This window comes from Arctopsyche grandis, chromosome 6 (genome assembly GCF_051622035.1).
Source record: "Arctopsyche grandis isolate Sample6627 chromosome 6, ASM5162203v2, whole genome shotgun sequence".
NCBI lineage: Eukaryota > Metazoa > Arthropoda > Insecta > Trichoptera > Hydropsychidae > Arctopsyche > Arctopsyche grandis.
Window position 1 is genome coordinate 25281536 of NC_135360.1, and position 26937 is coordinate 25308472.

Sequence of the window (26937 nt, forward strand, 5' to 3'; positions counted from 1 at the left end):
TTCAAAACACAGGGAGTGTGTTTGAAATTACACATAATTATAATATATCCTTTACAAAATTCGATAATTGCATATTATCGAGCGTTAAAGCACATCCGAATGCTCCGTTGCTAATTATATGAGTATACCTTTTACAGATTTGGAGGTTTATATTACATAATAAAAAGTAAGAAGAGGCTAGTAAAAAACAGTGTCGTTGAATCTTTGAGTTTCGAACATTGTATAAATAAGGTTAAATTTTAGTAAAATTGCACAAGGATGACTTTACTTAAAATCTGTAATTTGGCCCCCTTCGTTCAAACATCGGGGAAGAACCCCTCGTTTCGTGTGCATCAACTGTAACACTATTGCACTTCCATCGAACTGCATAATTATACCGATGAATAACATATTCCGTTGTCAAAATGTGAAATTGTAACGCTTGAGTGACAATGTTGACACATATACATACATATATGTGCACGTAATGTTTGTCGTCATTAACATTTATGATAAAGTTCATTAGTAAATTATCAGAGAGTTGATGCAGGTCGAGCGCGCTAATTGTGGGAAAAGTCATTTTTCTTTGATATACCCTCGTAATACAATAATTGTAGCCTTTGTTTTTTTTTTGTTCTGTATACCTAACTATAGAAGAAAGCTTGGTCGTAAACAATGATCCAGCGATGGTCAATCTTGTCGCGGTCTGGTGCACGGCTCCCCTCCCGCTTCCTCTGACAATTCAAACGAAAGCACCTGAGCTAGTCGCTCCGTTTTGGTACCTCAATTTTTTATTTATCTGATAGGGATTCGTGGCCAGTGGCGTTGCGTGGTTTCTGTCCTATTTGATACGCGCAGTCTCTCTAGTATTGAATAAATATCTTTCATAATGCTCCCATGTTGTGCAATTACTTAAATATTCTACTCTTGATCTGTCCTCATTGTTAGTTTGAAAGGTTTTGATATAACAATACGTACCATTACAGTTATTGTAGAAATACCCAGCATGGATTCATATCGGTAGAGTAAGTAACTGTTAAAAAGCATCAATATTCTTTATAATCCAACAAAATGTTTTGAACTTCCAATAAAGGGCGTGAAACTGCCTATAATTTCATTTTATTTAAAAAAAATCATCAACAAAAATCAGAACCAAAATAAAATAAAAAAACCAGCAGCTTGGACTAGTGGTTAGCATATCTTGCTATGGTCAGTGTGGTTACGAGTTCGAGTAAGACTGGTTGCTGCTGGCCAGATCACACTGGTTGGTTTGTGACCAGGTCAGACCTATCAGATTTTGCCAATTTGTCTGAATTTCATTGAAATGATTCCTACAAAATTAGCTTTACCTCCCCATTTCTCTCGCAAAATCTTTAGTTATCATGTTAGATCTCAAGGTTCGCTGGTTTTCTCTCCAAAGATGTCTCTGTGGATAATTATTGTATAAAAATTCGTATCGTTGTATAAATATTTGTTGAACGTATTGTATACGATGTTTGTAATACACTTTGCAATGTCATGTATAATTTTGAACTACATATGTATGTGTATAGTTTGGTGTGTTTATTGATCTGTATAGTACACTCGTCGCATTGGAGCGATCTGTAATTACGAGTGTACATAGATTGATTGAATAAAAAATAAAAAGATTTTAAACATGCAATTTAGATATACATATGTACATATGCACATATATTTATTACAAATTTCAACAATATGTATGCTTGCAACAATCAACAAATTTGGATTAGCCGAATGTATGAAGGTGGTTGCCGATTTTATTGGAACCGATAAATAGACAAACTTAAATAGAAAACGCTCAATCTGGATTTAATAAGCATCCAGATCTTGTTAGCAGGGATAGACGTACATACATATCAGGTCAGTCCATAAGTTCGTGCGCATTTTCAACATGCACGTGATTCGCGATGACTCATTACTAAACCAAAAAGATTTCAAACCTGTCGAAATTTGTCATCGCTTGACTAATTAGTTGGTCAGCCTGTCACCAATTTTTGTAAATATCGGACGCATATTAGTACCCATAAAAATGAATATCGATAATCAATACAAACGTGGTGTTTTATACTTTTTATTTTCGTGTGGCGAATCTGCCAGATCTGCAGCGATAAAAATTAATAGTGTACATACATGGTGAAAATACTATCAGTGTAAGGACTTCCCAGAAATGGTTTAAAAATTTAAAAATTGGAAAAAGCAGCATTTATGGTGAATCCCGTGCAGGGCGTCCTGTTAATTTTGATAACGATTTCTTAAAAATCTTTATCAAAGAAAGGATGGAGTAATCTCATGGAACAGTATTTCATCATTTTTCATTTAAACTTTCCCTGTCCATAATTTCACTATTTATACAAAATTTCCTGAAAATGCGCACGGACTTATGGACTGACCTGATACTTATAATCATCTAGAAAATCGAATAAATTTTTAGATTCCCGCCGAGACTTGAATCCAGACTTTTCTGCTGGTAAAAAATTGTTTATGAACTATGCTGAGGTTATTATAAAATGATTTTCCCAAGAACAAGATAGTTTTCAATAGTCTCCTTTTAAGCTTTTCTGATTTGAATTGAAAAACCAATTGGAAGGGGGAAGGTTGTCAAAATATATTAAGCTACGAGCAGCCAAACTCTTAGATGCGGTTCTATGTATGTATATGCAGATATGTAGTTAAGGATAAAAACGAGAAGATTACGAGACGCCCCTGAGCGCTTTTGGTGGTTGCGGGACCGTGCGCTCCACGAAATGGCCGCCGAACAGTTTCCGTTGTTCGCCGCTAGAGTGCGTCCGTCGTTTTGTCGCCACAATCGTCCGCGCGCGTCCGCCATAAACACACCCGCACGGACACCATCCGACAACGAAACGAAAATACTCAATGAAAACACCACTTTCCGATCGATTTAAGTGCGTCGATAACGAGTGAGGACACCATGCTGTCAGTGTAAACCGTCCACGAAAACATTCGCAGTCATGACGAAAGGGAAAACTCAACAAAACAGTGCGCTATATCAAACTTGCAAGGTGAGCGCTTTTATTTGTCACTTCGTAAACTTTGTTTATGTGTATTTTACCTGCAGGGTGCACCTGTATCCGTAGGTGCATATTGTACTGTGTATACTGTGCCTGCGAAAATCTACGGCTTCTGTGAAATGTGTAGAAATTTCATCGTTTATAATCGACGTATTCCAATTGGAAATTTTCCTGAGTTTTTCCTGTGATTTGTTAATATTTTTTAAAATTCATTCTGTGTGTCTTTTTTTTGCCGCGTGTCGAAAAGTTGCCAAAGCGACTTTACAAACTTCGTTCTCCGGTTAAGCCTTCGAGGTTCAAAGCTGTAAACGAGTTTGACCGCGTATACACAACGTGCTTGCTTTCCATCTCTTTCTCCCGCCGTGTTATTGTTTACAGTGTGAGAGAGATAAAAGATGACAGCTTACTATCGAAGTATACCTATAGTTACGCAAGTGTCTAAGATGTAATCTTGATTTGAACCTTTTCTTTTGGCGGGAGAGTGGCTTGTATATTCTCGAATATAATATGTGACTGTGTATATGTATATTATAACTCATGGCTATTTAATTTTTTTTTCCTGCTAAAAAATATTATAAAAATATTTTATCTATTGATTTGACTCTTATTAGATGTAAGGGTAAATGGAATAAATAAGCTCAATTTCATGTTCATTACTAAGACTAAGTACACGTATGTGACATATTCTTATGTTCAAAATAAATATAAAAACACAAAATTAGTTGTATTATAGATGTATTAGGTATAAGTTAAAAGAATACGTTCATATTTTCATATTTGTATCATTTTTTAATATAATTTTAGACGATTGGTCATTTGGTTCTAAGCTTAATTTGTTTTTTAGACGTATGTATATATCATATACATATGTATCTTCTAATCAAAAAAGTTATTTTTATTTTGTTTTAAAATTACGAATTTTTGTTGTATAGTTCGAATGACTTAAACGCAACTAGGAATTGAAACTTTTCTTTTGACGTACAAAACAAACTTTTATATACATAGGTTAAAAGATAAGTTTTCTGAATGAAAATCTGTAAATATAGTGTAACTGATATCACGATTGCCCTCAAAGGAAGAGAATAATTATGTATGTGTTGATCTACTGACTATTTAACCGCATTCCATGTAGATAGGTGCGTGTAAATAGCTTGCAATAGTTTCTACATCGATGCAATTGCACCAGTTACGCATTATAATGATAATAATTGTAACAGGACGTTCATTCATAGAAATGTTGCAAAAGGCTGAAAACATAATCGACGTAATAGTAAAATTGAATGAATTATGTATGTACAAATGTATGAACATGATATGAGTTTTAGTCTAGGTTTGGTGTATACTCTTTCGTTGATGTCTCTTTGTATGAAAAATTTTCTATTCTACAACAGTTACATTTTCAAAATTCTCTTTAAGATTTTCTTAGCATTTTATTATACGACATTCATTTTTAAGTCACCATAGAAATTGTTATGTTTAGAAAATGCTAAAATTACCATAATACGTCTGTGGAATTTTAGTAGGAATAGAAGTGTATTATTACAGAACACAAAACTAATCGCGTGTAATATTTCACCCGTGGATAGGGTAACAAGTTTTGTTTTTATTGCCATTCCACGTGTCTCAAATATGGGTCTCTTGTGACAGGTGGGGTATTTCAAACTCTTTACACGCATATTCATTATATTGAATGGGGTACCTGTTACTCCGATCTGGTGTTTCGGAATAGGGTGAGGGTTGACGAGCGACGGCAGCTGTAATACGAATTATATTATAATACGTTTAGTGACACGTGCCATTCTATTTTATGACATTTTGACGCTTTGAAAATCGATTCATCTAATCTAATTTTTTTTCTCAGGTACTATGGCATCTGGACATATTTCGAAGGAGCTTTCGAGAACTATCCGGTCATGCCTGCATGGGAAACGCCTGTATATTCTGTGCCCTCAAGGTAAGAAGTTTTACATGTGCAATTAACACTATTAATCATGTTCTCTTGAATTATTATTGCACGCGAAGCTAAACGGCGTACGAATATTACACACACGAGTGATTCTTAACGATTGCTTACTTTGTTTCAATTCACTCATTTTCCGACACTCTTTTCGATCGATAAATCATCCCATTGTCTTCCGTGGTGTGTATTCAAATTTGGGCGTTATTAAACGACTAAATTATCTACGGAGACATGAAAGGTTTGTTTGGGCAACTAAAAGAGACTGCCCACGTGTCGACGGGTGTTAAACGTTAACTTATCGCGTACACACCGACTAAACACCCACAAAAAACCATTATTTACAATCTAGTTGATAGTGCCTAGAATTTCGTGCTAAGGAACAATCCAAAGATGGTACAAAAGCTCATCGTAAGAGATCCTTTTCGTTTGAATCGAAGCCGAAAACCACTTCGAGGGTACGTTCAATAAGTAGATACCCATGTATATGACTCATTCGAACGATTCGAATAACAGATGTTTCGTAAAAAGCTCATTAGTCGTAATCAAAACGATTTATCTCTAATAAAAACCAGATACCGCAAACTTTATCGACGCATTTTCCGACGAACCTTATCGTTCCTATGATTGATTGCTTGTGATAAATCAAAAGATTATCTTCAAAACTTTAATATAATATTTAAAAATACAAACCCTATGCAACAAGATACCAGCACCATTGACTTTCTCTTCTTAAACAATAGCCCACTAAAGATGAGTTGTATCATTTTTATCGTAATCGAATTTGAATAGAGCCCCGTTCTTGTAATTCAATAGATTCGATCCAAAAACTTGACATTTATCTGCCTTCTACTCATTGTTAGAGATGGTTTCTTATAAAAATCTCCGACCATTCTCTGCCTAAAGCACGACAATCATTTACAATTCCGATTGTGCATTGGGTTGACCGCTCTACCACAATACTAATTGGTCACAAAGTCGGCATTGCCATAAAAGGCTACGTCTGCAGATTCACGGTTGACTGTTACACTATACAAATAAATCACAAAAAGCTATTATATATATATTGAAAAAATCAATTTAAATATTATATAAAAATCAAACAGTTTAATAGTGACCAAGAATAGAATAGGCGATGTTTGCGGTGGCATCCTGTTTATTTAAGCATTTAAACAAAAAATAATGGATGAAATGTGTCACGAGATAACGTCGTCAGTTTTTATCCTGCATGCGGAAAAGAAAATCTGAAAAAATATTTATCTTCTACGATTAAATATTGACGAAATATTATATTTTATGGCTCGTATTATGTAAATATTCATGCTATGATCATACGTTCCAGTAATGATGATCGTATGTATAATATTCATAAGTCTATAATCGAAGTACTGTTGCGCAAAAAGCGCCGACGTGAAAGGAATAGAGCCGAGCGCGTACACACATATTTTCGCGCAAAATTGGGTACACTCGTCCAATAGATTTCTGCACTCTGAAAGTGATTTATGATAGGTAGAGTGATGGAAATTTATTAGGTGGATAGTGCGGCTCGCGTCAGCTAAATCTCGCGGACTTTTTGGCCAATGAGAGACCAGAACGGGTTCGTGGAACTTCTGGCCTCGCTTTTCATTGGTGCTCGGCTGAGAGGCTGTAATACATATAAGAGCACGCTTCTGTAGCGAATGTTAATCTTTGGCTCGGGAAATTTGCGTGTGTGTGTATGTATCGTCACGCTTTGATTCAGTTTTGTTTGATCGATTTCGTCCTGGATGTTTGATTCGTTTTTTTATGTACATGTGTATATTATGTATTGAATTGATACGTGGTTTTCTTTGTGTGGATTAGTTTTTCATTTATAATTTCAATACATTGATTTATATTCACTACAACAATTACATAAGCTCATTTAAAAATATTCAAGTTATAGCCAGCAGTTTGGCTTAGTGGTAGCGTATATATTTAGCACCACTGCGGTCAAAGGTTCGAGTCCTCGTCACTGCTGGTTAGATTTGGGGGTTTTGTGACTCCAAATCGATAGTTTCTCTATCAGAGTTTGCCAATTTTATCTGATCATTGCTGAAACGGTTCCTGAAAATTGGTATTAGATCTAATCCTGTTGTCACAAAATCTGCCTGTGTATAATTTGTAATAATTATACATAGTAATCTGAAATCTATAGATATCTCTATAGACATCTCTATAATTTCGTATTTATTATATGTATAAAAATTGTATACAAAATAAAAAATCTAAAAATAATCCATAGATGTCTCTATGATTATTATTTCTGATTAATTGTTATATGCTATATATTCTGCTTGTATATGTATGTATTACTGTATTTCTGATTTCTGATTGTTTACATGTATTCTGTATTTCGTTAACGTACACCCGTCGCATTGGAGCAAAAATCTGTAATGGCGAGTGTGTATTGAGTTGTAACAATAAAATAAAATAATAACAACGTATACAAGTCCTACTATCTTTTAAATGAGAAATTCATACTTTTTACATTATTTAATTTTAGGACAACTTTTTTCTAGTTTGAGCGCTTCTATAATAACAACGTACATAATTCCTATCTTTTAAATGAAAAATTCATACTTTTTACATTATTTAATTTGAAGACAACTTTTTTCTAGTTTGAGCTTTTCCTGTGATATTCCAATTGGAAATCGTGATCTTTCGATGAATTTTCTTTACTTATCAAACTATAATGTTGATTTGAAGCTTGTATTGATATACATTTCAAGTTTAATTTTTCTAGTTTAAAATACAAATAATCTTTAAAGGTTGAGTTCACTCAATGTTGTTCTGCTTCATCTATTTATATTTTGAAACGCAAAAAAAACTACATTAACTGAAATTTGAATTTGAAAAAATTATAAAACTAGAATAATCTTTTTTTTTCATAACACTTGCCGAACTGTGATCGATTACGAGTGACAAATATTTTATTTTATTTTATTTCTACCAAATATACTTAATGCAAAAGGCTTCATGTTTTATGTATTCTTCAGCAAACCCTGTATGATTTGAATTATTTAATTACGAAATAAAAACATTGACCTACATACATATATTAACAGATAATTATTTTCTTGGGAATCTTCTTGTACACTTGCCGCGAGAGAGTAAGGGGGCATTCAGTACGCCGCGCTCAACGGTCAGTGTGTGAATGAGATCCGCCTTGGAATGAGGGCTTTGTTTCAGCCGTTATTTTTTAAAATTTATTTAAAACATGATAAAACGATTTTTATAGCTAATTACAATAATAAACCTTGCAGAATTTGCATTATTTTAACTTAAAACACACATTTTAAACTGGACGCTTGGAGTACAGCACAGTGGCTAGCGATTTTTTTCTAGCACAGTATAGCAAGTGTTAAGCCAGCTTTATATGTAGAGGTTCCCGAATTCAAGCCCTAGGTTGACCTAGATGGAAAATAATTTATTCGAGTATTTCTGCATTATTCCTGGATATTTGTGACTTCAAGTAGATCATTTCCGATTAGAGTTACCCAATTTATCTGATTTCATTGTTGAAACGGCTCCCCATCAAAATCGGTAAAACCATCCTACCTAATATTTGTCACCACTATTTGTATATGATTTCAAATTTTTAATCTATAAATGTATATATGTACAAGTTTATTACCATAAGTGTTACTCTGGGGCAGTCCGTAATGGCATCATGAAAAATATAATTTTTATTAATATTAAATAAATAATAAGAAAAAATAATAAATAAATAAAAAGCCTACATTGTATGCGGGTGTTAAATTTTTATTCTGGCCTGCGATTTTTACTTTCTAACAAACGCGCAGAGAACCATTTTCGTTTTAGAACCGCTGGACAAAGCGGTCAAACTTGTAGATAGATATAAAATAAAAAGCTATACGCTGAATTCGGCTCTTTCATTTTTTACAAGCGAACTTTTTTACCTTCATAGAAACTCATTAACACACATTTTTTTTGCGCCGCATTCGTATCAACAATATTGAACCGCCATATTATAAAACGAACGTAATTATTTTCGATTATTTCCATGAAATTAATATTCGACCCATTCCGTATAATCGATTACATATGTAAGTGTACGAGCAAATTTTACATGCAAATTTTTTACAGGGCTAATATCGGCATCTTCGTGTGTAATGTACAATTCGAAAATTATATTTTATTTATGTACATATAAATTTGATATTTCTTTGTACTGTGGGCAAATTTACGAGTTGACTATTCCCCATTGCCTCAACTGTACTCGATTTTCCCCGGGTGTGTGTCTGACTAGACCGGTTTTGGTAGCGGGTTTGTGTATGGGTGCTTACTATGGCCAACTGTTCCTTGTGTATTCGAAAATGACGAAGATCCAAGACCAAGAAGAGGACTTGCTTCGGCTTAAAGCAAGCTCACAATAATGGCGGTCGGCTTACAAAAAAAAAATTATTAAAAAAAAAGGACTCGTTCACTGACGCCTCACAGACATTAACGAACGCATCAATCACTATACCAATTTATCCATCTTCGTGGACCGCATCATATATTTTCATTATTCCCAAATTTATTATTAAAATTTGATCGATGCCATTCAATTGTGACAAATCATTTTCATTCGATTCTCAGAATCAATTCTTCTTGTGACCTTTCCCTGTATTACATTATCTCAATCGTGCTCTCGCGTATGAATGTCACTCACTTATAGGGTTTTCCGGTAGTCCGATTGATTGCTACTGGAATTTTTCGGCTTCTAGAAGTGATGATGACCTATCACGATTTATTTTTGTTTTTATCTTGCTTAGCTATTGCATAATTGCTGGAGTTAATTGTGCGCATCTTGACGTTTTTATAGAACTAAGGCTCGTTATCGTAGACTTCTTTTGCTGATCGGTCAATTGTGATCGTAGCAATCGGACCGTTGCTGAAAATTTTAAAATATTCTAGGTAACTGTGTTGTACATACAGCTGCTTTTCTCAATTTGCACTCATCTGAGCAATCAGAGCTCTGTATAATAAAAGTATATATTTTAAAACATACCAATAAATGTCTTTATATATTATTCAATACCCATTTATGATACATACAACATAATCTTTACTATAACATCTGATTATTCTTATTATTCGCTCGTAACTGATAAATAAATACTTTTTGCAAATACTTATATTAAATAATAAAAATTGCACTTCAACGTCGTTAAAAATCCGTTACTTGCATAATTGATACTAAACGAGATGTGTGTATTAAATTGGAACGTGGCTCTGCATTTTAAATCGATTTCCCAGCAATTATATATTTAGGTGATAATTTAACAGTAGCACTTTCACTTAATAGTATACCTCTTCGAGATATTATCACACGCGTAAATTAATATTTAGAATAAAGAAAAAAAACGCGGAAATGAATCATCGATGCGATTGATGGGGGACGTGTACTTATTATATACATATATGTACCTAGCGATCGGATAAACTCAATTAAACCAGTACTTTTTTTTAAATGTTTGCACATTGAAAGTATCAAACGTTAATCAGCAACGCAAATAGATACTAAACTAACGGCTTCTTCAAATTCACTGTCTTCAGGAGTGCTCTCGTTCGTGTGGAAGATCGAAATCTCGAGCTTGAAAACACAGAAGCAGCAGCAGCGCTTGCAAAACCAGTTCTGCTTTACTTTTACTTGAAACTGTAGCTAACAAAGAGCTTGTGCATATAATTTCTATATTCAGTTTTATTTTTAATCACACTAGTATTGAAGCTTTTTAAAATAATGAAAATGAAAACCTAAAATGTTAGTATATACATGTACATATATATGCTTTAGTACGGAATTAAATTAATTGAAAACTTGTTCCAATTTAAACATGATTTTATAAAATTGAAGTCATGATGTTGCATGACGTTTTGAAGACAAATGGGAATTGCTAGGTGCAAATTAAAGTGTACTGAACAAAGAGCTGTTGCGAAACTAATTTATTGGTCCACTTTTGAGTTGATCTTTGTTCGTATTATGTGTATGTATGTAGTTTACTAGCTTTTCAATAGTCTTATGTTCAACTTATCACATTGAAGTTTATATAATATATTTTGAATTAGAAGGGTTTGAAAATTTTTAATTTTAAATATTTTCTATTTTTATTGCGATTATCGAATGTTAGATATACTACAATAGGAATTTTGGTATTATGTTGTACTCGTAGTGTGATTGCCATTGAGATTATATGATTCTTCGTAGACGATGAATCATTAAATAACGTCTGGATGCATGAGAAGCGGTCGATTTGTTTGCGATTGAGGCTTTGCAGGGTAGATGAACACTTTTGTTTGGACGAAAATCGTGAGTCGTGATCTCGGTTAAGAACGGAGAATGGTCCAGATAGTGTTGACTGTTGATAGTTCGTTTGACAGTGATGACTAAGATCCTTTGTTGAACGGAACACAAAACTCAATAATCGAATAATTCTAAATATTTATTTCAAATAAAAAAATCACGATATTTATAAAGCAATTTCGTCGCAATCTTTATATGGACTTTCGCTCTAATCTGAAGTCCAAATGAGTTTCATGACATTTAGGCAAATTTTACAGGTTGATTTTGCAACAAGTGGCATCCAACCACCTACATAAGTTTTCTCCTGTTTTTTTAGCCTTGACGTAACCGATTGACATTATTTGTGGTTTTCTTTTCATGCCAATTTTGTCGGTAGGGTCTTTAGTAGGGCAGGTGGCGCCTTTTATAATAATAAGGAGGACCGGATGTTCAAATACAAGAAGCTTCAATAATACCCGGCGACAGACGAGGAAACATTAAATTGTTTGAGTGAGGTTTTATAACAAGAATACACGCAATGCTTCTCAATTCATTTACGTATTCTTATCGTTTCGTTTTGCAATTTGCGTAACGCGCGCGGTTTACTTTTAATTTTTATTTCTGGATAGCAGGTATCGTAATGTAAAATCGGAATTCGATTATAAACACGGCGTAAAAAATGCATTGTTTTCCACCGAATCGAAATCATTGTTATTTGGCGCGAAATTCGGTCAAGATCGGGCAAATATTCAAATGAGATTTTAATTCTAAATAAATCGACTGAAAGTTAATAAATTGCTTAATCAAATTAAGTACAGTATACATACATATACATATGTATGTATGTATATATACCTATATATACACGAACGCAAATATTATACATGTGGTGTTTTGTATGCATAAACATAAGGTGAATTGTATATTTTGTATGTACCTACATATGCGGGATTTTTTTACATCATTTTCTTTTGAAGTTTAATGAATTAATGTTTGCCAAACATAAAAAATACCTGATGATTTGATATGCCGATAATTTTCAGTGTAAACAATTATGTCATTCCATCGAAAATAAATGAAAAGTTGAATAAATTATACCTATGTATGTATGTATTACGTAATCGCAAAAAAGCAAACATCTTCTTGGTTTGTGTTTTAAATATCATTGGATTTAATTGTAAAAGTGCATATTTATTTTCGATTATAAATTTGAGTATATGATTTAATGCGCAGTTGAAACACGTTTGAGTAACATTTGTGCGCCATTGTATTTTAAAACCGCGAAATAGCAATTTGAATTATATTTAGTTGCCATTCTTCTACGAAGGCCAACTGCTCCTATCTTGTTAAATTGATGCTGTACTACAAAAATGTTACGAACATCATATATTATGTTACGTAGTGCGTATTCGAAATAATATAATATGATACAGAATAGACGCATCACGCTTTCGTTTGACTTTTCAATAGATATGAAGGTATCACCTGCACACGTCCTTTTATACAGATATGATATTCCTTTTGTAAATTCACGTTCCCATGTCTTCGACTTGTTAAGTTTGAAAAAAAATATGGCCCTTAGTATTATATATAGAATTGATCCGAAACACAAAGAAAAACGTGGGAAATTTCACTCCAATTACCACATCGCTTTGTTTCCGCTCATTTTTACATGTTACAGGTTTTTCGTTCGATCGAGTACACGCTTCACGAATTTTCAGTAATGACATCATTTTTATCACTCGACCCGACCCGAAGACTCGTTCGAAACGTACAATTTATTCAGATTGCAGTCCATTAGCGATCCGGCAAAATAAATATGGAATGAATCAATTAGTTGCAAAGCTTCTGTGTTGACTTTGTCTAAAGATGAGACTACATAAACGGTGAACGTTATTATCGAGCTGAGAAGCTTTTAACGCCGTAAAGCATTCAGAGGCTGTAAAAAAGTGGCATTAATGACAGTTAACTTTACAAATTGAAGAGCTAATTTGGTAGCAGTTCAGATTGCCAATATGTTTTTTTTTTTAACCCAATTATAAATTTAACACCGCTCCTTTTCTTGAAAGCATTTTCCTAAACCTAAATTATCATCTTTATAGATGGATAATTTTAGGTGAAGAGACTTTCCATATGCATTTTCCTCCATTTTTTTAGCAAATTGACATTCAATACATATTTATCACTTTTAATACGATATAATGCTTGAATAAAAATTATGCATATAAACCGTTGTTTGTATGATATATAAGAAAAAACTGTAGATATAAATATATAAGCAATAATTGATATTATCGACTGTATATTACTCAGGTAATAAATAATGCAATCATATTTTATGTATTTCACAATAGTAAAATCCATATATGTCTATACATGAGTACTTAAATTTAATACCGGCACTTGAAAAGTCCAAAAGCAATTTCATTTGTAATGTAACACGATGATTTAACATTCAATTCGACAACTCTAACAGCAACGTGATAGTATGCCCCTCGATACCCACTCAAACAATAATAATAAAATTACGATTCAACACTCGTCCTCACTCTAAACAAACATTCACCGGGTGTCGTAAAAATAAAATACAACTTTTAAAAAGAAGAGCTTTCGACTAATGGACAAAGCTCGATACGTATACGTATTACCGAGTGCGTGCTAATTAAGTACACACACGAGGAGTACAGCGTCACAGTATAAGCGCGCTTGTGTGAAAATTCGCGAGGTGGACGCACTTAGAATGGACACGAGCACACGAGATACGGCCCGTTTACCGTTCAGATCACAACCGTTCTCAAACTGTGTAACGTGAGGGATATCATTGAACTTTAATCGTCAAAAATATAACCGAAACTGCGCAGTATGATAATACGTAACATTCAATTGAAACGGTTTAATGTTTGATACGATTCTAAGTGATTTATTGCGAGTGCATTTTTACTGTTAGACGGGAAGTGGTGTGTTGTACTGTTGTCCAGTTTTCCGTCCGGGAAATGCGATAATCCTTACGTGGAAAATTGCACATACTACATATCGCAAAAAATGATTATGTTGAGTGTCTTTCGCCGACACTGAGACACCATCGCTCGACTGCTGGTTGGCTTGGCTTGCCAGTCGTTGCGTGGTGCCGGTGTGGTGTTCACGTCAACCTCGAACCGGTCGTTCAATTTGTGCTAAAATCGAAAACCAACGTGCACAATTCGACCGCTATTCTATCGCGAAACGAACTGTCAAGATATATATATATATATATATTGTGTTGTGTATTTGTGTCTATCGACTGTGTGATTGTGTGTGTTCATCGGTAAGAGATAGTTCGAAAGTTTGGCGCCAAGGATTTGTGCGCCATTGATGGATTTGAAATCTTTACCCTACCCTAATTTAATTGATTAAATGTAAACTTTTATTTATTTATAGTCTTTAGAAAGCTATAAGCAATCTAAATGGTATATTACATGTAATAAAATAAAATAAAATAGGCATGAAATTCGAATGCAAACTTTACAAGCCTGCCAATTTTGCAATACTTAAAATTATTGATTGTACAATTATTCATTTAGTTTCAAATGTATATGTATATGTACATAGGTATCTGGATTCTTTCTTGTTTGTTTATTTATTGCATTAAATGCGTTTTATAGGATTAAAATGTCAGCTTTTTATACACATGTAAAGGAAATGAAGCCATTTAAGTGTAAATTTCTCACTTCAATTAATACACGCACCTGTTAGTGTATACACAGTTAGTTATTGATAGTAAAAATGTTGACTAAAAAATTTAAATGAATATTATAAAGTACATATTGAAAGGATTCGAATGAATCAATATTAGATGTTTTGAAAAAATTACAAATAATAACTTAAATCAATTAAAATACGAAAAGTTATTATAAATTGGAACACTTTCGCGTGTGCTAAAAATATGGCAACTTTTCACACATACATACAACTAGGTACGTGAAAGGAGCTTGAAATCTTATAAGTAGCATGCAAGCGTTTCACTATAGCTTTTATTTATATTTTATTTAATGTCAAATGCACACGATAATTATTCTCAATTAATCAACGCCGATTGGGAAACCGTAACGGGATTTAAAATTTGAATTTGAGACCATCGAAGACTAGACCCTCGCGTGTTTATACTGCACATCCATCCTCGATGTTGACACGGTATATTTTCGAATTGAATTTTTGTGTCAGTCTCGAGAGAGACACGCACTCACGTACTATATGTAAATTTGCGCGAGATAAATATTGACCCCGATAATTCGTGTTTTTGTTTGAGCACAACTTTGTGTCCGAGTAACCAACCAACCAACCGGTTCCCCTCGAATGTTTGTAGTTGTGTATTTAGTATCGGTCGACCTGCGGAAATATAGGCTATGCAGACGGACAGTGCATGGAAAATGTGCACATATGCCAATTTTTATCGAATTTTTTACCTACTTTTATCGATTCTTAGAAATGTGTATTATTATGAAAGCCTACGTTGCATATTTATTTTAGGCGTACCTGTGTGTGCATAAAAAATTCACCTTGAATGTCAAATGGAGATAAAATTCTACAAATTATATAGTCTCGACGAATAATACCTATTCTGACTAAAGCTCGCACGTTGAATTGTAATTAGCATACGCACTGCTTCTCAAACTATTCACATATATAAGCTTCGACTCTTATATATGTATGTAATAGTACATGATCTTGTATGTGTATCATCAACCTTTAACTGACCTGATTTATTTATATATATATATATATATATATATATATATATATATATATATATATATATATATATATATATATATACATATTCATTTGAATAATAAAATAATTTGTACGCATACATATGTATGTACATATTAGAAGACTTCATCTATCCTATGTTAAGGAAGTTAATAATTAAAGAGGCTTTCATAACTTGGGAATGATTCATAAATAAAATATATGTATATATATATATATATCAGGAAGGTCTAACATGCGTCTTTTCCTAACATGCGTCTAAACCCATGCGTCTTTTACAAACATCGATAAACAATTTTAATTAATACGGTATCATAGAGACATCTATGGACAATTTCGACAATACTAATATTTCAAAAAATACATACATTTTACAGAATGGGTAGCATATTTATATAATAATCAGCAAATTCGAGATGTTTATAAACTCGGAATTTGCGGGAAAGGTTGTCAATTTGGTGGAATCGTTTCAATGAAATCATATAATTTGGCAAACTCTGATAGGCAACGATCGAACTGGAGTCACATACATGCGTATGTACATATGTATATCCTAGGGCCAAGGAATGAACTCATGACCACTCAGTTGAAAGCATTACACGTAAATTATGTTGCCGATTAATTACTCTCCGCCTTTGTAAAGGAACAGGTAGAAGAGAGGAAAATTGGATTTTATATTTGTATGTAGAATATTTTGCTTATATTGAATACTAAATTTAATTGGAATGAACTGCAAAAGTGATATCTTTATGTATAACTATATACTAGCTAAATTTTAGTATACAGTCCAATTCTCAACTGTTGATAATATTTTGACTTACATACAATATATATGTAGATAAATTAGTAATGTCTTTGGTTCAAGATATTGCTTAACCTTTACGTCAATAATAATGTATAAATTTATCATATTATATTTGAGAATCGAGTGTTTTTTTATATGCAAAAATGAAGCTGACATTCAAAGATTTCTCAGAAAAGATTCTCATTGAATTATTTGTCTTCCGACAATTTTGCTCAGTAGTATTTCCACGCCTCAGTCAGCATTTTTGCAAGCAAATAATATATGAATAGTTATTTATATTTAAATATTAACAAATATTTAAGTACATGCTTGTATTGATTTACATACGAGTAATATTTTTTTCCGCGCATAATTTTCCAATTTTGAATCAAGTAACGAGTATGTGTACTGTTTGCCAGCACTTGAGAACCTTTATCGATGCATCGCCTCCCATGGATTATTTACTCAATTGTTCTTTCAAAATGACGAGTTCTCGAGTCTCCGGTTTGCATACAAATGTGCGAGAGCTTTTATCGACGTGGTTTTTTTTACCTCCTTCTTCACGAGTGTGTTCCTCTTCAACATCAAAGTTCACGCGGTGCTACTCACCTTTGCACCATCCTAGCATGCGCAATTACTATCCGATGAATTACATGTGCACTATGATTTTTAGCACCTCTGAAATAACACAACAACTATCTCCCCCGAGATATTATATTCGACGCGGGCGTGCGATTTGGCTCGCTCTCGTTTTCGAAACCGCTTTTGACGATTTCAGCCGGTTATAGGTCAATCGGAAAAACGGAAAGTAAACTCGTATACATGGCGATACTTCAGGCTTTTTGTGTGAATTTTCACCCACCCGTCAATTATCCCGAAAAGGATGTTCGACAAGGAGTCGTCTCTTGAATTTTAAGTCGCGATTTATTCGATGGTCACGCGTGGGTTGGACATGTGTCGCTGACAAGATGGCAGTCGTGATTAACGAGCAATTGATGAGCTTGTTGATTCGTCAGTACTTTACTAATTACAAAGATAATGCTGTTGTATGTTGTCTTGTGTGTTGGATAGTGTTCAGGCATAGTACCTACACACACTTGGCTTAAACAGAAATTTTCCAATGCAAATTTTACTACAAATGGCATTCAACTCTCTGATCTTTTTACTTGCGTATGATAAATTCAAATCTACTATATGAAAATGAATGTTTGTTTTCTATGAAAATCTACAGTTTTAAATGTATAGCCAACGAATTTCACATACTATCCCATGGTTCTCTAACTTCAAATTTTCTGAAAAAGTTTAATTTTTCCTTTTTTGTTCTAACTTTAATCCATCCCAGCAATCTCAGGAATTGCAGCTAGTTTAACATATTTTTTGACTCTTAATTAATCAGCTTTAATTTTCGAAACGTTTCATAGTATAACATTTGAATTTTATGCTATAATTCTCATCCTAATAAAGCTCATTTTGAACTATTAAAAATATAACTTTAAAACTAAATGGAAAAACAGGTTGTAAAGGAGCAAAAAAACAGATCGTTTCATTATATAATCTAATGCAGTAACATTATATAGGTATAATCTAATGCAGGTTATAATATACTTGGTTAAGTCAATGACGTGAATGATATGTATTATTTGTTCAAATAAAACAGAAATGATTAATTTGAGAAACCTTGAATCATCACACACGAAGATGTCAATCTATTATGAAAACTTTTGAAGATACTCTTCTTCGAACAGTGACCCATTAAGCTCATATCTACACCAGGCGTACTCAAACATCCGAAAATTTTTTTCGCCTGTGGCTCATGCTTTTTTTATTGACCATATTTAATTAAGGATATGTTTAATTTTTTATATTCTAATTTTTAAAATATGTTAACTGATATTTTTTTATATAATGTTTTTGAATAGTAATGTAGTACATTTTTGATACATATAATGGTTTTGAAGTATAAGTCATCTATCATTCCCTTATTAAATTAATATTATGCCCACCCTTAAGTATTTTATTTGTAATAACTTTTTTTTTTGCTTAGTGTTTATATGTATGTACTTTGGTTCCGATCCTGATCTAATGACTAAATTAAAGGTTAAAGTAAGTAAACTTCCCTTACTTACTTACATATGTATATACCTCTATGTAATGCTATTTGGCATTGATCTTTTGAAGTAAAGAAGATTAATACATTTAAATTTTAATGATCACATAAGCATAATAGTATCACTCCTTTATTTTTTGTCTATAAATATAAACTTAATATATACATAAAAGCAACTAAACGAGTTGAAAATTTATAATCCAATATAAAATTTCAAAATAATAACAGTTAATCGTATCCATTGAATCTATGTATATTTATATATTTTACGTTGGGTTTTACATTTTGGATGTTCATTTTTAACATGCCTATTGTTTTAATTTATGAATGACATATGTATCACACAACTAGGGTCGCAATCAGTGCGTACATATGTTCGTATGTATGTACATATGGCTGTTATATTATTCGTCTTCCGGCAAGTTCAATTCAAAACAAAGTACAGTTGAATACATATCACCATCAGATCTTCTACCGAGATATAATTGAATGTCACACACGTGTCGTAATTCAAACGCAGTGTGCGATTTACATCGGCCGTTTCGAGCGGCCGGGCGCCAACGGGTTAAAGTCACACGGCGCTGCCCATTGTATGCTAATTATTCGTGCGATGTGATTTTTAAGACGCTCCTCTTCGGGTACGGTTAATTTTTCGACTGCAATAGAGTTTAACAAGTTTTCGTTGGATGGGCGTGAAACATGTTTCGCATTTTACGCGTACATATATTATTTTTGAACGTTTACTTTGCCAAAGACAAGATCGTAAAATATACTTTTCATCTTTTTAAAGTGTTCTGTAGCAATGTTAAATTTCCCACGTGAGCTATTGCATGAGTGGCTATGTAAATTATTAGCTTCAAATCATCGATATGTTATGTGCAGTTAGGGCTTTTAAACTTTGAAAGGTTTATTCGCCCTCGAAACGGTGTATGAGTGATAAAAATTCTTTCGCAAAATTTTACACTAATCGTCAATTACTGTATTGGTATATTGTAGATATAATCTATCGGTCAAGGAACTCTAAATTCGTATTACATAATTAATTTAAACGCGTTGTTAATATTTTTCGTTCGCATCGTTATCCATTTCAAACCTATTAATTACGTAGTTTTTTCGTTAATTTTTTAAAGCCCGCGAAATAACGCTAATTCTAAATATATTTTTGTGCGGTTTTTTTCGCACGTAATTTACATAATATCTCAAGTTCGAATCAGTTAATCTTTTAACTGAAATCTACGCCTGCTTCATTCATATACACATGTATGAAGTCAAAAGTTTTTTTTTTAATTATAATGCTTAAAATGTCAGCGTCTAACGTTAATTTGCTATATATGTATACTTTGATGTTTGCGTCCATTTTGTTCGGTCTGAATGAGCCATTAGGAATGAAGTACTCAGTGTGTAATTCATTAAGCATGTTTTACGTCTGATTTGTGTAATATTCGCGTTAGTTAAACTCGTCTGTAAATCATGCAACCGCATTTAAACACAGTGTGTGACTGTTGCATCAATCGCTCGGGTCGGTCACGATTTGAAGATGTCACGTCACGATCTTCCTAGCTCGTCTTCGCCGTCGAAGATGTGAGATGATGATATTATGCACTCGGTGGATCTTCGCAGAGGTGTTCCCGCTGGTGAAAGAGCTGTTTATTTGTATGAAAAGAGCGATCCGTTGTGCAAGAGGTGCGCAGCGCGCGCCGGCCATCTTTTTCGGTTTTATCTCTCGACCACTTTCGATGCGCTCATTTGGCATTTGCGCAACGTGCATCCAATTTGAATAAATTAAAAATGGAAAAATAACTAACTGAGATAACCGCACATGTGTTACCGATTTATTTTCGATCGCATTAGTGTTACTGTACTCTATTTGTTTTGCGTATATAGCCACAGTGTGGATCACTGGTTGAGCAATTTTTTACCAGTTGAAGAGTTGTGCGATCATACCTCGACCGAAATCGATAAATTTATTCGATTTTCTCACTGATTACTAGAATATAGATCTTTCTATATACCTGGGTATAATCATTCTGGATAATTATATAATCAACATCTAATATACATATACATAATTTCGAAAGAGACTTTGTATGTACATATGTATGTAAGTTTTGGGTGGTAGAATCCGTGACGTTAAATTTAATAAAAAAATGAATATTCAAATTAATTTAAATAAAATAAAACTATTCAAATAAATTTACATAAAATAAAACAATTCAAATAAATTTAATAAAATGTTTACTATTAGATTAGCCATTTTAACGCGGTTTATATTACAAATACCGAGCGAAGCCGGGTAAAATCACTAGTACGTATAATAATAAATCGACCATTTCTTTAACTTCGTAATAAATAGTACACATATTTGACATGGACTTTTAGAATTGAGAATGGATTAAAATGTAACTAGATATGCTTTTATTTCAAATTTAAATAAAAGATTTATATATTTTTTTAAATTTCATAATCCTAATTACTTAAACACTCACCTCAGAGGTCACTCGCTTAGATTCCCAAAAGATAAATCTAATAAATTGATCAGAGATTCATTCTTTTCATAGAGTGGTTTCAGTTTGGAATAGTCTTCCAAACTGAAACCTGAACTCTGAATTAGATTTAGTAACCTCTAATAATATTAATATTTTTAAGAATAAACTTGATACTTTTTTTAAAACCAAAGGATTTTTGTGATTCTTCTTTCCCATAATCATATTTCTGTATTTTTATCTTTTTTGTTTATATATATATATATATATATATATATATATATATATATATAAACAAAAAAGATAAAAATACAGAAATATGATTATGGGAAAGAAGAATCACAAATATATATATATATATATATATATATATATATATATATATATATATATTTTTTTTTTTTTTTCTTCTCTTATTTTATTTTAATATTGTTTTTTTTTATGTATTTTAATTTTTCTCATTTTTTTATTGCATACATACATACATACATATATGTATAATTTGTAAAATATGTTTATTCAAACCCCTTGGGCCTATCGGCTTTGCCGCCTCCCCCAAGTATATTAAATAAAATAAAATAAATAAATAAAATAATTTTAGAATAAATGTTTTTGCTTGCAAACATGATACGCAAAAAGTTGTTTTGAATAAATTTTGCAACTGTGTAGTAATATTTGTTTAATTAATAGCAATACATATCAATGTATTGTTTAATAATATGGAAATAACTTTTTCAATGTAATAAATTGCATAATCTAAATTGTAGCGTACATTTTTGCATACTAAAATGTTTCAAGTCCAAAAGTTGCGTTTTGAAATTCATTTCGCCGTCAGAATTCGGATTTCAATCAATAAACATAACAGCTAAACATTGTTTGTACTTACGAATCGATAATGTAGTATATGTAGAACCAATATTTTTAATTGTAATTTTAATATTTTGACATTCATCAAATTAATTCCAGCCTTTGAAATTCTCTCGTATTGATTTTTTTCATGTTTGTTCGTTGTTTCACTTAATCATTTCGATATGAAATGTGCGTCAAATAATTTCTCTTTTTACGCGTGTCGTCTGTTACGGATATTTGTTTTCTTATAAAAAAATATTAGTTACGATTTCTCGACATAATTTGTACGAAATTATGCCTGCGATGAAACGCGAAAATTTATTCAAAGCGTTTTGCACGCACAACATCTGTTCCAATAAACAAATTTCGAATAGATTATCCGTTTCAATATTTACAATACATTAAAGTATGCCAGACACATTCAAATGAAATTACTACAAGCACAATTTATTACCGAGCGATGAATCAATCAACAACTTGAAATATCACTCCAGACACTTCATAAATAGTTCGGTCTCAAGTTTCAAATTTTTCTTTTCAAGTCACATGCATCACATTCCGTAAGATCATTTCGGCACCGTATCGGAAATGCTCCGAAGGGAGTTCAAATTCTTTAGGGTTGAATCATCCTTCGTTTAACATCATCGTTACGGGTCGAACGCGATCGGAATTCCATTCATAATGAATTTTAAACGAGCTTCATTCCAACCGACTTTTACTTTTGATTAACGGAAGGGACGCTCGTAACGCACATACAATACACGGCTAACATACTTATTATTATGTACTTTTAAGCAATTTTCGCACCGCGTTGCAAATTCTCTGAATGCTGAATTTTCTTCATATGCTCCTCGTATATATCGAAACGAGAATGCCGAACAAGCGGATATATCTTGTCTATAGGTAGAGGTAAATGTGTACTTCATTGTGAGAGAGTCGAGTGATTCACCCAAGTATCAATCTGGCGCACGAAACGTGTTTTTGCCTTGTGGTTAACTCATTTTTCGTAGAATTGAAAAGTGCCTTCGCGTTTATGAATTTAATATCGTATCCGTTTTCAAAAAATACCTGCGTGTTAAAAATTGCAGGTAGGTATGTAGAATCTACAACGACACACTTCGAGTTCGAGTCTGTTTAATGCGTACAAAATTCTAAGATACGAACAATAATTGACGGAATCGTTTTTGTTGGATTTTAAATTTAAATAAACCGAGTTAAATGTGATTATTTTGATAAATTTCACCAATTATAGCCTCGATTCTATCATTTGTAAAATCGAAAATTTCATTTTAATTTATTAAAAAATAAAGTAAAAATGTCGATACATTCTAAATTGCTATACAGAAATACAGAATACAAATTAAATCATGTTTTAAAAACCTTTAATGATTAAATATATTTAACTTGGATTATAACTTTGTATTGATTAGTTGCCTCATCTGTATTTGATTGATGGCGTGTGCCATGTACTTTGCAATGCTTCATTTTTGTTGATTTTTTTCAATATTTGCCTCTATTATGCACTTTAATTTTTTTTGAGCAACATTTCAAAGAAAATGTTCTCAAATTCTGAATAGGCTTTCTATAGATAGGTTACAAAAAATTGATACAGATGTCTGGTAAGATTCGACAGACAGACGCCATCATCTTAATAATACATTATCTACACTGCTTTCGTAATCCTTGAAAGAACCGAGAGCTTTTCCTGTCAAAACATAACATTTATAAATTTACGACTAAAGCTCAAGAAAGACAATGTTTATTTGAATTACCTCAAATTGCATGTGTTTTTTCCATTGTATTTCAATTGTGATTGATGTCCATTTAATTTTAGCATTTTTTTTAGTAGCGTGTGCCCATTTTTGGCGTGGAAAAAATAGGTTATAACAAGCGCAAAAATATAAATTGTCTACATTTAACGGTCGTTGGTAATGGTATCTTATCAAAAAAAAATACCAATTCACAAATTGTTATAACAATTCTTCTATCACCCACGAGCTGTCATAAAAAGCTAACAGTCGTAGCATTCGCGTGTTTTTAGCACACGACTCGATACAGAACTTACGAAAGTGCATTGTATGGGGTGCATAGGTGCGGTTGGGCGTGCAACGATGCACCTTGTGCAGGGGGGAGTGACGTCACCGTGCTGAGGCTTTAACGGTCGCCACAGTTTCAGTGCTCGTTCACCTCGCGAACCGTAAACTACTATCTAGTGTTGTCCTTAAAAATTTCACATACATAGAACCTGAATTGGAAACCGGTAATATGTCGTATTAGTGATGTTGTATATGTGTTCGTTGTCTGTTGTGGTTGAAATTTTTGGCGCCAAATATTAAAAGTGTTAATTCAAATGCTAGTATCGAAAGTATTGCATTAGTGATTAGTATTGCATTTAAATTGATTCGTTTTAATTATTATTTTTTAATTTACAAAATTGAATTTTTATACTAATGATATTATGAGTGCTTATCATATATGTATATTCGATTTTTATTGTTAGCAATTTATATTAATTTAATCTAATAGTTACCATTATATATTTTTGATAGTTTCTCTCATTTTAATATTAGCATTTAAAACATAATATTATAGATTTAAAAGCTCATAAATATACTTATGTATGGACAGTGATGTTCTTATATTTAGATCTTCCTAAATAATATTAATAATATAGGAAATTTGTTGGTATATTTTTATTTACAATATACTTAGGTATAATTAGTGTGCTATGGTTTTAATGTTTCCAATTTTATTTCGATTTGATGCTTAATGTAGAATAGTTTCGTCATAGTTGTAGGTTTAGAAACTCTATATTTAAGTGAAATCGTAATTCGAAACTGCATAAATTCACAAATCCAAAATAAACTACGTACATAAGTCTATTTGCGTTGTGCTTTAAAATAGCATTCGACTCATATCGCACAGGAAGTTCTATATTATCTCTTGCATTTCAATGCACTTTTCGTCCTTTTGTTTTTTGATATATTTGTCGCCGTGTTCAGGACAATGCTCGGTTCTAAAATAAAATATAATACAACAGGTACTGGTAAAATACACTAAATTTTGTCGCTTTTAAATCGGTACAATAATAAATTACCTGCGTTTTCCTTTTACCTGTACGTTTGTGGATGGATATATTTCGTACGATTTCACAGGTAGTTATCCTTTTTTTTTCGCCAGGTATACTAATCCTCTTGAGAATATATTGTAGGTATACCCGTCGTTCAGGTGAGGCCTAAGGCTATTTTCTATTTAGGTTCTACGTTTACCTGAATTTTGGATTTGTAAAGTTTGCCTTCGGATTTCTCTTCTATAGTGTAGTTGGGTATATTTACTTGAAAGCTTCTTAGAAATATTTTGGGCGGTAAAGATTTCATAATACACCCACACGTGTTTTTGTATTATGTAGTTTATGTGAATTCAGCGGTTTTCCTCATTTAATTAGTCATATTATACATTTTTTCAACAGATATACATAGTGTGCTAGTGAAAATGATTCAATTCGATTAATAAACACTTTGACTCGAACAATTATAATACAATGATTAAATTTCGATACAAGCGCAAAGAGCCGATCGAAACTACGACTTCTGCAATAGTGAAAAGTTCAACTGCGACTAACCAAAAAGTGAAAGCTTCTTCGATTTCAACACTTCCGAAAAGCGCGCGAATCAGCGATACCAAGAAGACTTGCACGTCTAACGGAAGTTTGACAAGAGCTGGAACACTGCAGAGATCCGAAAATGGAGGAGGGATCCTACATAAGATTGAATCCTCTAGCCAGCTCCCAAAAGTCAACTGCGGAGTTGGCCTACAGAAAGTTGGATCAAATTCGAGCCTCGCTAAGGCGGCCGGGCTACAAAAAACTGGATCAAACGCCAGCCTCCAAAAAATCGGATCTACGTCGAGCCTGCAAAGAAGCAGGGCTGGCACTCCTGTGCAAAAGTTGGACCCTGGTAAAGTTTTGCAGAAGACAGCGACACGCGTCCCACTACAAAAAACTCTAGGCCTACAGAGCAATATGCTAGGCAAGGGAAGCAAGTTCAACGACACGTTGCCGAAAAGCGACCATCGAAAGAGCGAGGAGATGCTTCACAATGGAGACTACGGTTTCGCTGGCGACGAAGGTAGTGTCAAGAAGAATAACACCTTGCCAAGAACGAAAAACGAAAAGACATCAGCGCACACTCTCGTTGCGTCTTCAGTGTCGAATTCGATCGAGATGGCTTCGCTGGCGAGGAACTTCGAAGTGAGTATTGTTATCTGCGTTTTATGCATTTGTATGTATTATGTTACGACGTTTGTATTAAATTTCGTTTCGATGCAGTATAAATATAGCGATGACGATACAATCGTGGACAGTGACACTTGTTCAAAGCGACGAAGTGTGTGTTCAATTGTATGGTGGGTTCTTTTGATGCCATACTTGTTACACGCAAAGATATTGATTTTTATTGTCTGAAATTGTATGTATTTTATCGAGTTTTTAAATAATGTATTAAACGGGCTATAAATTTTATTTATACTCGTGTCAAGCAATCTTGGGTCTTACATAATTTTATCAAAATCTTTCACATTCTGTTATATTTACAGAGTAATATTTACATAGATGTAGTCGTTGATAAATTTTGAATCATATATTTCATTTCTAATGAACATCACAACTAATTGA

The 26937-nt window shown here is 32.9% G+C and overlaps 1 protein-coding gene across 5 annotated transcripts in view; it reads left to right on the plus strand.

Annotated features, from left to right (window-relative positions):
• The window catches only part of ec (ubiquitin specific peptidase echinus), a 107211-nt gene that overhangs the window by 59716 nt on the left and 20558 nt on the right, over positions 1 to 26937 (plus strand). For 2 of the 5 annotated variants that reach the window (XM_077433814.1, XM_077433813.1), the window contains exon 3: positions 4891 to 4983. In XM_077433814.1, the coding sequence (XP_077289940.1) occupies positions 4891 to 4983 (93 nt within the window). Of the gene's footprint in view, positions 1 to 2284; positions 3021 to 4890; positions 4984 to 14350; positions 14598 to 24439; positions 24526 to 25734; positions 26515 to 26937 lie in introns of those variants that run through there. The other 3 variants (XM_077433815.1, XM_077433811.1, XM_077433812.1) reach the window with 3 other exon arrangements.